Source organism: Procambarus clarkii, chromosome 5, assembly GCF_040958095.1.
Source record: "Procambarus clarkii isolate CNS0578487 chromosome 5, FALCON_Pclarkii_2.0, whole genome shotgun sequence".
Taxonomy (NCBI): Eukaryota; Metazoa; Arthropoda; class Malacostraca; order Decapoda; family Cambaridae; genus Procambarus; species Procambarus clarkii.
Genome location: NC_091154.1, coordinates 10,875,176 through 10,889,221, shown reverse-complemented (window position 1 = coordinate 10,889,221; position 14,046 = coordinate 10,875,176). Strand labels below are relative to the sequence as shown.

The 14,046-nt window shown below is 39.1% G+C and overlaps 1 protein-coding gene across 2 annotated transcripts in view; it reads right to left on the bottom strand.

Annotated features, from left to right (window-relative positions):
* Window positions 1–14,046, bottom strand: part of Pp2A-29B (Protein phosphatase PP2A regulatory subunit A) — a 42,497-nt gene that overhangs the window by 15,763 nt on the left and 12,688 nt on the right. For both annotated transcript variants that reach the window (XR_011231110.1, XM_045753428.2), the window contains exons 5-10: window positions 10,723–10,962; window positions 9,090–9,191; window positions 6,288–6,491; window positions 4,768–4,933; window positions 1,856–2,010; window positions 1,590–1,732 (exon numbers count right to left, since the gene is read on the bottom strand). Coding sequence is in view for 1 of the 2 variants with exons in the window: in XM_045753428.2 (XP_045609384.1) it covers window positions 1,590–1,732; window positions 1,856–2,010; window positions 4,768–4,933; window positions 6,288–6,491; window positions 9,090–9,191; window positions 10,723–10,962 (1,010 nt within the window). In the remaining variant the exon portion in view is untranslated. The remainder of the gene's footprint in view (window positions 1–1,589; window positions 1,733–1,855; window positions 2,011–4,767; window positions 4,934–6,287; window positions 6,492–9,089; window positions 9,192–10,722; window positions 10,963–14,046) is intronic.

The window sequence follows — 14,046 nt, the reverse complement described above, 5'->3', positions numbered from 1 at the left end:
TTGTGTGCTGTTGACTATTTCAGTGATTACCCCACACATATATGTAAATAATTGAACATTTTATTACAAAAATGAACATTGTTTGTGGACACATTTGTTACATGTGTAACAGTTCCCTTGAACTCTTATACAGCATGAATATTCTAAATAACTTCAATATACATAGCAAAGGCCAGAAAAATTAGACTGCAATAGAACTGATGCAGAAATACTCAACATGAACATATGTGGTAACTTGCACTTTTTGAATGTGGCATGTGACCACCTCCGGGCATCTCCGCCAAAGTACAGTATTTACATTTATTTCAACATATATATGGTCGGGGGACGGGATTTAAAATGTTTTGAAATTACAAAAAAAACATCGGGTGCACCACGGAGGTGTATATTATAGTACGGAACAGTACAGGGGTTAACCCTTTAACAGGCTAATTGTATAATTAGCAATTATATAATATACAATTTTGCTCTAACTGCCTTTATGGCGGCACACATTGTATATATATATATATATATATATACACATTTTAAAATACACATTTTTAATATATACATTACATCTGCACACTGCCAGCAGCATTGTGGCGAGAATTAGCGACGTGCATACAGTATTATGATGGGAGGAGGAATCTTGGTGAGGGGTGAAGGAGAGGTGGTGTCGTCTGCTCTGACTGTGTGGCCGCCACTCTTATTGTCTGCACTCACCATACCAGCTTAGTGGTTCACTGTAGTCAACACAAATGTAGATACTTATATATAACATGTGTATATAGTGTAATAACTGCACAAACATTATGGTGGGAGGAGGAATCTTAGCAGTGAGGTAGTGTTGTCAGTTGACTTGATGTGTTGGTGGCCACTATGCTCTTTCCATCCATCATTCCAGCTTAGTGGTTCATTATGGTCAACACAAATGTAGATACTTATATATAACATGTGTATATAGTGTAATAACAGCACAAACATTATGGTGGGAGGAGGAATCTTAGCAGTGAGGTAGTGTTGTCAGTTGACTTGATGTGTTGGTGGCCACTATGCTCTTTCCATCCATCATTCCAGCTTAGTGGTTCATTATGGTCAACACAAATGTAGATACTTATATATAACGTGTGTAGTATAATAGCAAAAATATTATTTTATTGTTTTATGAACATAATTGAAACACTAATATGCACCCCATGCTTTTGAGTATAGCAATGGTTCACACATTTTATGATATAAATATATCACTACACAATATTGAATAATATTGCTAAAAAAAAAATTAGGCAATATCATTTTTGTGGGAACTCGCACACAACAGCCCGGCTGGAAGAGACCGGCCTCGTAGGCGTACTCTCTCGGCACCTGAATCTTGCCAGACTTCCTCACCCTATTACAGCCAAAATATGTCACCTACGACTTTTTGTATTACTTTTCCCATCATCAAGGAACACATTTGAACAATCTTAAAATGATTTTTTTTTCTAGCACACAGCAGTGTTGTGTGCTATTATTAGCCGAGAACTCAGGGTTAAACCAGCTGGAAATATAACCATATCATGCTCTTAATCTAAAGATCAAAAGTCAAACATGCTATATCAACTTACTCTTTTTCAATGTGTGGACCAATAATCTGAAGAGTTTTGGCTACGTTAAACCTCACATTCGGCACATTATCATTGGCCATTGCTAGAACTGTGGGGAGGAGGATCTTGGTCGTCACGTCCTTACCGCACACCTCTCCTACAACCTGCATCATACAATTCATTTATTATTGTAGCTCACTAATTATTCACAGTAAGAGACAAGGCAACTCATATCATGATACATCACAAAAGGACACTAATACCTGAAAAACTGCATGCATACTTACATTTATACAGGCAAGACAGGTCATGCGGTGTAGGTAGTTTCCATCGCGAGACATGGCATTAATTTTGGGCAGAACATTTTGGGATGCCCAGTCTGGCCCAAATTTCTCTACCAGCTTCCGAAGGTTGTTGGTTGCCGCTTCTCGGATGGCGTACACTAAACAACAACAAAATTGAGTTTACGTACAACCAACAAAATACAAGACTTGAGAAATAACTAATGAATATTTACACAGCATTTACATTTACACCAGGTGCACACGACTCCTCCCGCCTCCCTCAAGCTTAGTCACATAGGGAAGAAATACCCACACGCATATAAATAACTAACTTTCATATTGCTGCAAGACAATATTCCACGTCACCACATTAATTTAATAACACTCTTTCATCAACGGGGTGCTGCTGCTTCTCTCACCTCTTGCAACAACAAATATATTGTTTGTATAATCCTGGCCAGATATAATATCACTTCTTTATATAATTAAATTGTACATAAAATTTGTGTATAATTCCTTTAATCAAAAAATCCGAATATCAGTGTAACTATTTTAACACATTAATAAAATATATAAAACAGATCCAGATGTGTACACACATTACAGCTTGGCTTCTCAACAGTATGGGGGCAATTGTGACTCAACCTGGTGTTACACTCCCACCTACTGTGGCAGACGTATCCCAGAAATATTAACAGGGCTTCTCCCCTTCACGGTTTATCACCACTGTCACTCCCACAATGTAATGGGGACGGGGTAATGACTACTTCGTCCACTACCCAGCCCTTAGTTAACTAGTCTCAAAAGACCCCAAAGCTCTATTAGCCTTCAGTCCACTCCTCGTGGTCTTAAGACGGTTGATCGCCTTAGATACTACAAACACGAGGACGCTGTACTGGGCCCCCTAGCAATCTCAAGGATCTTCTCAGATGCCACCACGTGAATCCGCTTACATGATTAGTCCCCTGACATTGAAACGGAAAACTGTCAATTATATATAATTCTCCAAACATGGATCCCCAATTAATTGAAAAGGGAGATATGGATTTATGTTAAGTGTGGAATCAAATCGAAAACAAGGGGATATATTTGATATTAAATCTACTAGTCTTGCTTGGAATATGCATACTGACTCGGTCCAATAAACCCGGTTCGTGGATTCCGCAGCAAAGATAATCGTATGTTCTTATGGGAAAACTCAAAACACAGAACTAGAATTACTCAGGATTTATTAAATCAAGACTATCAAATGAATATAAAGACACACTCCCTATCTTAACACTTCCTAGACTGAATATACTCCTACCGAGGCAAATGAATTAAATGGGTTTAAGTCAACTGTACCAACTCTTAAGCACGTTACCACAATCTAAGACCAGCCAGATGTTCATCTCCCAGCTGCCCACTCCACACTGTCCATCTCTGTCTTCCAGACTGATGCTGGCTAATATTACTCCGCCACCTTCTCTGGCTACCTGATTACTAAGCAGGGTTAATAGAACAAGCTAATCTTAATTTACTGGCCACACAGATGGTTGAATCCTTAATTGAAACTGGTGGTAATTCTGTAGGCATCTTGGACCAGGGTATTTCCAATTATAATATTGATAAGTGACCTGAATTTATAATTTATGAATTAACAATACGAGAGGTAGTAGTACGCCGGAAGCATGACCTTGACCCACAGTAGGTCAGAGACGCCGCCCGAAGAACTAGTTCTCTCTCTAACTGATGTCACCGTCTTTGATAGCAAAGAAGCCTTGATCTTTATTCTACATTCATGTTAACCTAATATGCATAGTTAAATCAGATTGGTTATTACTAAACACTGTATTTATTGAGTTATTCATCACTGTTGAATTAATACAAGGGGAACAGACATTTTGTTTTCTATCCTCGCTAATCCTTTAATCTCTGGCAAGTGACCTTTTCTCTGCTAGTCAGGTGAAACTACTCTCTCACACTAAACTTGTGTTCGTATGGTACAATTTAACCTATATGATCTGAGACCTCTAAACTTCTAAAAGAAACTTAACTTGTTACAACAACACCCTTCTCTCCCAGGGTGTGTAGCTGTCAACATCCCAGGTACCCCACTTCTCCCTCCCATCACAGCCTACTTCAGCATGTCACAGCTATAAAACTCTTAGCTCTACACCCATGTCACAGCTATGAATCTCTTAGCCCAGCACCCCGTCAAACATATTTTAGCATGCGTCAACCTGTCCCTAGACTCTTAACACAGCCATGGATATTTACTAATGTTTTCTATTTAAAAAAAAAGTTTCCAGCATTAATACAAGTGCTACATTTCCCATATGCCTAAACCTTTAGATAAGCTAGCTGCTCTTGCTTATATCAAATAACTCTGTTAGTCAAATTATAAGCAAAGTGTTCCAACAGCAAAACAAACATTGCTATTTTTTCCTCAATTTGATGTTTGCACAGACTTACCAGAAGCGGTGTTTCCTATATATATTGTCTGGGGCATTTCACAGTAATTTTAAAGAGAGTTTGTACAGAAATCGTCCTTGCCCATTGGTGTGGAACTTACGGCCGAGTGGACAGCACTCAAGATTCTTAGTCTTAAGGTTCTGGGTTTGAACCCCAGTGGAGGTAGAAACAAATGGGCAGTTTCTCGTTCACCTAGCAGTAAATAGGTACCTGGAAGTTAGACAGCTGCTACAGACTGCTTCCTAGGGGTGTGTAACAAGAAATGAGGCCTGGTCGAGAAATGGGGCTCAGCGGGGACGCTAAGCCCCGAAATCATTGAGAATACCTCAAGGAGCCCCCAAAAGGAGAAGTCAGAGGCAATACAGAATTAAACGTACTGCACTGTAACAGGGCTCAATCAAAGGTCTACATGCTATTCAATCATATGGAAAAGTACAGTGTGTATCATTGCACATACATACCATGATCGACAAGCCATGTCATGCAGAGTTTGGAGAGGGATTGGTTGAAGAAATCCACCCCTAATTGACCAGCAAGTAGGGGCATGTATTCAATAATTGCTAGGCGCACGCGCCACTTTGTATCCTCTGCTAACTCTACAATGGCCGGCAGTAATGACTGGGATAACTGAAATAAAAAATACCCGTTACAACACCAAGGCATTCACCAATACCACTCGATAAAAAGTTACTAAACTTGATAAAATATTCAAATATCTCGACAAACTCCTGATAACTAAATATAACTAAATACTGTACAATACAAGCAATCAAAATATCAATGCATTTGCAAGGAAAATTGGCTGGTTATTGCAGCCATTCATACACACCAAAGTGGCTCATTATAAGACATGATGGCACGTCTCGGATGTGAGCTAAACTGCAGCCATTCGTACACACCGAGTCATCAACGACAAATGAGAAAATACCTGAGGCCTAACGACGGGATTATACCCACATCCCTGAACTCCCAGGCAGGCAGGCACACACACACACTACTGGCTCAACCATGATGTGCTTAAGAGGATAGTCATATTTACTCTAGAATGACATTTTTAGATTTAGATTTGTGGATATTTACCCTTGAAACATAAGCATTACTTCTAAAACTAGTACTGTGATGACCAAACCACACACCACAAGGTGCATCCGGGACCATTATCAACTCTATTGTCCTCGACTTGTTAATGGTCCACAAGATGAAGAGACGAAACAGTGTCGCCTCTTCATCTCCTGCTGTGTGGTTTGGTCATCATATCTTCGGCCACAGTATTGTGCCACGTCGGCTGAAAGAAGATGTACAGTTTTGAAAGTGACTGAAATGTGGTTTCTTCTATGAATGCATTTAGGCCAAATTCTAATCATTTTTCTAATATCTTGGTAAAATAAATCAATTTCCTCCAGCCGAATTATAAAGCTTGCCGATTTGTTTACTGTGAAAAATTACATGAAAATTGTATCAAACTAACTGAAAATTTGAAGAAAATGACAAACTGGTCAAGATTTTAATTTACCTGCAAAAAATGCATCACAAATCTTCAACAATATCCATTTTACTTACTCTGTATATATACTTTCAAATGACAAAACTGATTATGTTTCACGTTTTCATGGAAAAAAAAAAAAAAAAAATAGCCACCAGACTTTTGAGGCTTAAAAAAGTAAAATACTCCAAGGTGATCAATTACTTTACTATCAAACAAAGCTCAAAATGTAGCCAATACTCTAGGATTCAAAATGGCAATAAAAGTGATTCAGGGACAGTACTCGGAGGATGGGCCTTAGAAGTGCAGCCCATCAACCACAAGTGTCCCTCGGAGTTTGCAGATGCCGGCCCAACACCCCCCCCCCATCGAACACTTCAATATTTTCACACCATATTCTTGCAACCTCATTGTGCAATGTCAAATCTTTATGAACACTGTCTTATAGGCTAACAAAACATTAATAGTCATCGTGACAAACTCTGCACATCCACCAACCTGTTGAATGCCAATAACTTCATTAACACAATCTAGGTTGGAGATGATGTTCAGTCTGACTTCTGGACATTCATCTTTCAGTTGGGAGAGGAAGAGAGGCAGGAGGTGGTTGACCGTGTTCTCTTTCCCAAGGATTGGTGACAAGCCCATGATGACTCCAGCCAGAGCTGACTTTACGTGCTGATTTCCATCTGTAACCAACTCCTGCAACACATAAAAAGTTAAAAGTAAAGGGTAATATCTGGGAACTGCATATAGAATGTTTAATGTTAAGTATCACTTCAAACTGGATTATAAAACATATATTTAATCCTTCAACTGCGCATAGTGCCTCGGGTCACTTCATATGGCTTCATCGGCGGTGCTCGGTGACAACGGACTCTCTTAGGCCTAGTGTAAGATTTAAAAGTCCCGGGGGCGCATGAGGCTGTTACTGCCCAACCCATTCTCTGAATAGACAGTACGTTTTAATACTAAATGTAACAAGTACAATTGAGACTATCGGCATAGTACATAAACACACTTTATCGCCAGCATCGCACCAAAATATTGTGAATATTAGAATTTACTAGAAAAGCTATATAGAAAACCACGACCTAACCTAACCTTGGGAGTGTAGGAGGACAAGCATGTAAATAGCATTTATTGCTTCTTAATTACAATTAGTACTTAACCTATATTGATATATTATATAATATATTGATATTACCATTTTATAAAACTAATAAAACAAAACTAAAGTAAAAAACTAAACCCTGACAGCTGAGAGGACAGCGCTCAGGATTCATAATCCTGAGGTTCTGGGGTACAATTCCCGGCGGAGGCAGAAACAAATGGACAGAATTTCTTTCACCCTGATGCCCCTGTTCACCTATATAGGTACCTGGTAGTTACAGCTGCTACGGGCCGCTTCCTGGGAGTGTGTAACAAAAAGGAGGCCTGGTCGAGGACTGGGCCGCGGGGACGCTAAGCCCTGAAATCATCTCGAGATAACCCTTTTTGGGTGCGAGGCCTCAGTACTGAGTGAGTAATAGTAGTGCATGCAACTGCAGCTCACAGCATCCACTTGACAACGAAATAAACAACTACGAATATTTTGCAATGATAATAACCATTAGATGCTGACTATGATAAATATAATATACATGGTTCAGATATCAGTGAACACAATGCTGGTTATACCTACTTCATACCTGCTTGATGGGGGTTCTGGGAGGAGTTCTACTCCCCAAACCCTGGCCCAAAGCCAGGCTTGATTACTGACAAGTCAATATTGGTTATAATGATTATCATCTGGTTATAATATTGACAGCAGGAGGCAGCACCACAGCACACACAACAGCTGCAGTTTCATGCATCATGAAACAGACAGCCTCATGTTCCTTCAGATAATAAACTTCAGGAAAATTCAGTCACTCATGATTTTGTGACAGGAATCTTAACATCATTGCTGTGACTAGAATTAGTGATATGCGTAGTATACTTTGAGACATTTTGATGCATTAAGTTATGTCGTCTCTTGGGAGCGTGCGACCTATCTTGAGGTTATAGACATGATTTCGGGGCTTAGCGTCCCCGCGGCCCAGGTCCTCGACCAGGCCTCCTTTTTATTACACATCCCCCAGGAAGCAGCCTGTAGCAGCTATCTAACTACCAGGTACCTATTTACTGCTAGGTGAGCAGGGACATCAGGGTGAAAGAAACTCTGCCCATTTGTTTCCGCCTCCGCCGGGAATCGAATCCCGGAACCTTAGGACTACAAATCCCGAGCGCTGACCACTCAGCTGTCAGCCCCCCCCCTCATACTATGCTTGCATTTCAGTACCACACCCACCAGACCTGCTGAGTGGTTCATTATAGCGCATAAAAATGTAGATAGTTTTATAATGTTAATACTGTATATAATGTTATAACTGCAAATACTTTTTTTTTTAAACAAACATGATTTTGCATAGTGGCATGAATATATCTGTGCATACCCATAAATCTACACCTTCTGTGATACAACATTACTCACAGCCCATTGTATCAATTACACTTGAAACAACAACAAAATAATAATAGTGAAATATTAGAAATGTGGAGGAAATATTATATAATCAATGTACAGTACTGCAGTGTCACTCATCACAACCTGCCAAGCCTGGCGGCACTCTCACCCCCACAGTTATGAAGCCACCACACCCACCACAACAGCTTAGTGCCTCACAATAGTGCACCAAAATGTATACATAGTTATACATTAAGTGTCTATACTGTATAATAACAAAACTGAATCATGACATCACTGGTAGACTTCCAGACTTCATCCTTGGCTAGTCATACATTTTTGGCATTATTTTTACCTGTAACACATTTTAACACTATTAGAAGGACAAAAATTACTGCAAGTTTTTCTTGTGCACCGAGGGGGGGAGGTGGGGAGGGGGATTGTCACCTATTACCAGGTAATGGGGTTAAGGGGTGTTCTTGTGCACCGAAGAGAGGGGTGGAAACTATCTAGTTTTCTCTTGATGTCCACGGTTGTTCTGACAACACTTCTTATGGTCGCTGGGAGGGTGTTGAACAACCGTGGACCTCTGATATTTATAGTGTTCTCTGATTGTGCCTATGGCATCCTAGCTCTTCACTGGTTCTATTCTGCATTTTCTTTTATCCGTATGAGAACACATTTTTAAGGCCCCTATCATGTACTGTAATCAAACTAGTCCATCACTACAGTTCAATGATGTACTATGTACATACCTCACCAGGTCACCTAACAACTATCTCAACAAAAACATTCAGTGAATCAGGACCAACCTTAACACATGGAAGAATGTTGTTCATGATAACATTTTCCTGGACACTGGGATCCACGTTCTGACAAAAGTCCTTGACTTTCCCAGCTGCTGCTGCGCGCACCTGTAAACATGCAAGGCCACATTAACATTGGCCACAGAACACAATTACACAGTCAAAACACAGTGCAATTATATGAACGTGACAATGTTTCAGCTCGTCCTGCGCCCTAATCAACTTGTGACTTGATTATGGTCCAGGAGGGACTGTAACATCAACACTGAGTGCAGGTTGGGTTATTTATAACTAAACACAAGAAATTGGCACAAAGTCTATTGGCATTTGAGCAAGTGCCAACTGAGATTCTAAACTAAAGGTTATTAGAAGCTTGCTATAGGAAGCAAACAACCGAGAGCGAGCCCAGAAAACTACATCCAGTATGTAGCCGAGTGAGAAGAAGCCTTGAGAGATGTTCTGTGCCACCGCCACTACACGGACACACACACTGGGAAGAGAACTATGAGGAGAAAGTACCAAGCCATTAATGACTACATAGCACTGGGAAGGGATCAGGATAAGAATTTGGGATGGGATGGGAGCCCAACCAATGGAATGGTGCCCAACCACTTGGACAGGTCACTGAATTGAACGCCAACCTGCATGAAGCGAGACCGTCACTCTACCGTCCAGCCCAAGTGGTTGGGCACCTCATAGAGACAGGGTGTAGAATTGTTAATATTACTGTATTGTTTACAGCCACTAAATTTTCAAAGTCGTGATACTACAGTTGAACGTTACAGTAGTTACCTTGCGGTGATTCCTAGTTACCTTAGCCTCCTAGTTGACTAAGGAGTACGAGGAATTGCGAGACAAATTAACCATCATAACAAAAGGGTTGAGAAATACAAGATCCCACTTTACTCTTACAGAAATTCAAATTGAGTGGTTGTAAACAATAGTAATAAAAATTTTGCACCTTGTCTCTTTACAGTTAAGTGAAACTACGAAAAAAAAAAAATATGCAAGCAGTGAGTGGTAAACAAGTGGCAGGAGTTTTACCTGGAGGCAGAACAAGCCAGCACCATTTCCACTTTCAAAAGTATACTAAGTGCTGGAATGTTGTGAGAGAAATTCATGCATGTAAGGTAGCCATGAGACGCGACTATAAAGCTACGTCTCAACTTCCCACACACTCACAGCTGGACAGCCTCAATTAAAAAAAAGTAACAATACTAGACAAGAACGTTAAAAGTTTGTAAGTGTTGCAGGAACACTCAAATGTTACTTGGTACTGTAATCAAAAATAAATAAAAATTTAAATAAAATAGGAATGAGCTGTGTGTGTCTCGAGATAAAACTCTGGAGAGAACTTGTACGCTGTACCTATAATTCACAACACAAAAACTATAGATGAATGAGCTGTGTGTGTCTCGAGATAAAACTCTGGAGAGAACTTGTACACTGTACTTATAATTCACAACACACAAACTATAGATGAATGTGCTATGCTCAAACTACATTTTAATGGCAATAATGCTACAATGAAAAGCTATATTATCTTTGAAGAAAATGCAAGAGACAGAGGACAGGAGATAAATACCTGTTAAAGAAAACAAAAACTTTAATTTGGAACAACAATTATCAAGTGCCTTACCTCTGCTTCAACATCCTTTAGCAAACTCTGGAAAGCGGGAACAAGATCCGTCTTGGTGATTTCCGGGCCCACAGCCTTCTGGAGATCTATGAAGCGGTCTGCCACCATGTACCGTACCCTCCAAGACTTATCTTCGGCAGCCTGACGAAGCGTGGGCATCACCAGCATCTCCGTATCCTCCTGCTGGAGCAGGCCGGCCATACTCACGCACGCCTCCACTGCCAACAACCGCACCGAATCCTGCCAGAGTTGAGGCTGTGCTCTTTAGGGTGTGTATGCATGACTCAAGTTCTTGTGAGGGAAACAAGGTCACAGATACATTGTCATCCAATGGGTGTGCTTAGCTACGAAATATATGTATATCGGCCACTAAATGAAGATGAATACCAGTACTTTCACACGGGAAAAAATCAGACCCCTCGAGCTAAACACATAAAAACACCATATAACGTTACCCCCACACTTGCACCTACCCTGCCACCTCCATAGCACACTTCCTATTACCAGACATCTTAGGGGTAAATGGGGAAAGAATTATACACAATTATGATTAAGAGTGAAAAATCGATTACTGGTCGAGCTAGTTAATGGTTATACTAGCATAATTAGTGCCGCTAGTATCTTGCCATTCGGTGGGTTCATAATGCACATTAACTCGTTGGATTTCTAACGCGTTAATCCTTAAACTGCTTACCGAAAGGGGCAGGGAAGCAAAAAAATATTCAAATTTTATCAAATATCTCCAACTTATTGGCTTCAGCATCGTGAAACTTTCATCCTAATATTTTATGAAATGGATTTTATAATTTTTTTTTAAAAAGAACGTTTTGTTGATAAGGAGAACAACTAATAACTGGAAGTGAGGGATGATGCAATAATAAAGAGATGCAAGCACCTGTCCGATGCACAAAAGAAGAATAGCAGTTAGAAGTGTCCACAAAGTGGATATGCAGCTAATGCCTTTATAGCATTAGTGAGCAATATATAACACAAATAATAATGAGTAAGCATGTTATTATGCTTTATTATGTTATATATCATAAATACATTGCCCAATGTTATTATCCATTACTTTCATCAATGTCCAAATTTTTTTTTTTTTTTTTGGGGGGGGGGGGGATATTTTTTTTAAGTTCTTAGTTTTTTTCTTCTTTATTATGTGACTTTGGTGTAACCTTCACTTCCTGGAAAATGCATACCAGTACCTAACTAAATGGAGAAAATGCATACCAATACCTAACTATGTGAAGAGAAAATACATACCAGTACCTAACTATGTGAAGAGAAAATGCATACCAGTACCTAACTATGTGAAGAGAAAATGCATACCAGTACCTAACTATGTGAAGAGAAAATGCATACCAGTATCTAACTATGTGAAGAGAAAATGCATACCAGTACCTAACTATGTGAAGAGAAAATGCATACCAGTACCTAACTATGTGAAGAGAAAATGCATACCAGTACCTAACTATGTGAAGAGAAAATGCATACCAGTACCTAACTATGTGAAGAGAAAATGCATACCAGTACCTAACTATGTGAAGAGAAAATGCATACCAGTACCTAACTATGTGAAGAGAAAATGCATACCAGTACCTAACTATGTGAAGAGAAAATGCATACCAGTACCTAACTATGTGAAGAGAAAATGCATACCAGTACCTAACTATGTGAAGAGAAAATGCATACCAGTACCTAACTATGTGAAGAGAAAATGCATACCAGTACCTAACTAAATGAAGAGAAAATGCATACCAGTACCTAACTAAATGAAGAGAAAATGCATACCAATACCTAACTATGTGAAGAGAAAATGCATACCAGTACCTAACTAAATGAAGAGAAAATGCATACCAATACCTAACTATGTGAAGAGAAAATGCATACCAGTACCTAACTAAATGAAGAGAAAATGCATACCAATACCTAACTATGTGAAGAGAAAATGCATACCAGTACCTAACTAAATGAAGAGAAAATGCATACCAATACCTATGTGAAGAGAAAATGCATACCAGTACCTAACTATGTGAAGAGAAAATGCATACCAGTACCTAACTAAATGGAGAAAATGCATACCAATACCTAACTATGTGAAGAGAAAATGCATACCAGTACCTAACTATGTGAAGAGAAAATGCATACCAGTACCTAACTATGTGAAGAGAAAATGCATACCAGTACCTAACTATGTGAAGAGAAAATGCATACCAGTACCTAACTATGTGAAGAGAAAATGAAATTAGTCAATAAATCAATCAATCAGTCAACTCGCTGACCTTGGAACTTTGATTTTTTGGGGGGCTAATTTTTTCCACAGACTTCAAACTATTTTCTTTGTCCCTTTAGGCTGTTTTAATGTTTAAGGACCAGTTTTAGGGTGTTTTCCACTTATATAACGTATACCCTAAATGTGTCCCCTAAATCATTATAATTATTATAATTATCCCTATTTTGGGGGGGGGGGGATTTTTTTCTTTATTTCATTTCAACACATATTGACCTACAAATTTTACATATTCGAGTACGAATGCCAAACAACAGTTTATTGAAACATACAAACAAATTCATGAATTAGAACTGCCTTATTCATTGTCAATAACTTCAACTTCAATTATATCTATAACTAGAATTTTAACTTACTTCAGTATCCAAAAATCTATTTTCTAACCGATTCTCACCATTTTTACATATAGTGTTCACAGCTGCCTGTTCTACAATCCCTATAGAATTGATTTTTCATAAACTCTAAACATTTGGAGTTATAAATTTTTGTTGTCTAAATTTGCGCATATTTCAAATGCCGTATTGACGATATTGTTTTACAGTAAACAATACTGAAAACCTATATTCTAAATATATGAACATGAAGATCATATGCTCTTCTGAGAGCATAACAACACCAAATGAACAGTTGTGATATTTAAGATTTTTGCAGCCTATTTGAAAATCTGAAATTTTCAATATTCAATTTTATAATTTTTAATTTTCTTTTTCAAGTTATGTTAGTTGGTCATTTAGACAAAGTTGAAGCACTTGCCTAGTAGATTATGCACAACACATTGGAAGGCATTTCAGTAAATTTTACAAACAGTGACATGTCCTGTTATGTGTATATTTTTTATTTAATACACACACACACACACACGTATATTTATATATTATGTACGTATGTCTGGGGTCGTTCATACCCTTGATAGGGTGGTTCTTCTCCGGCCCCGACCACAGCGGTCTCCGGGGTTGGAGGTCTCTGTGCCCTTCTTCACCACCTTCGAGGTCAACCCCGGAACTCACGGTTCCTGCGACGGCGCTGGAACCAAT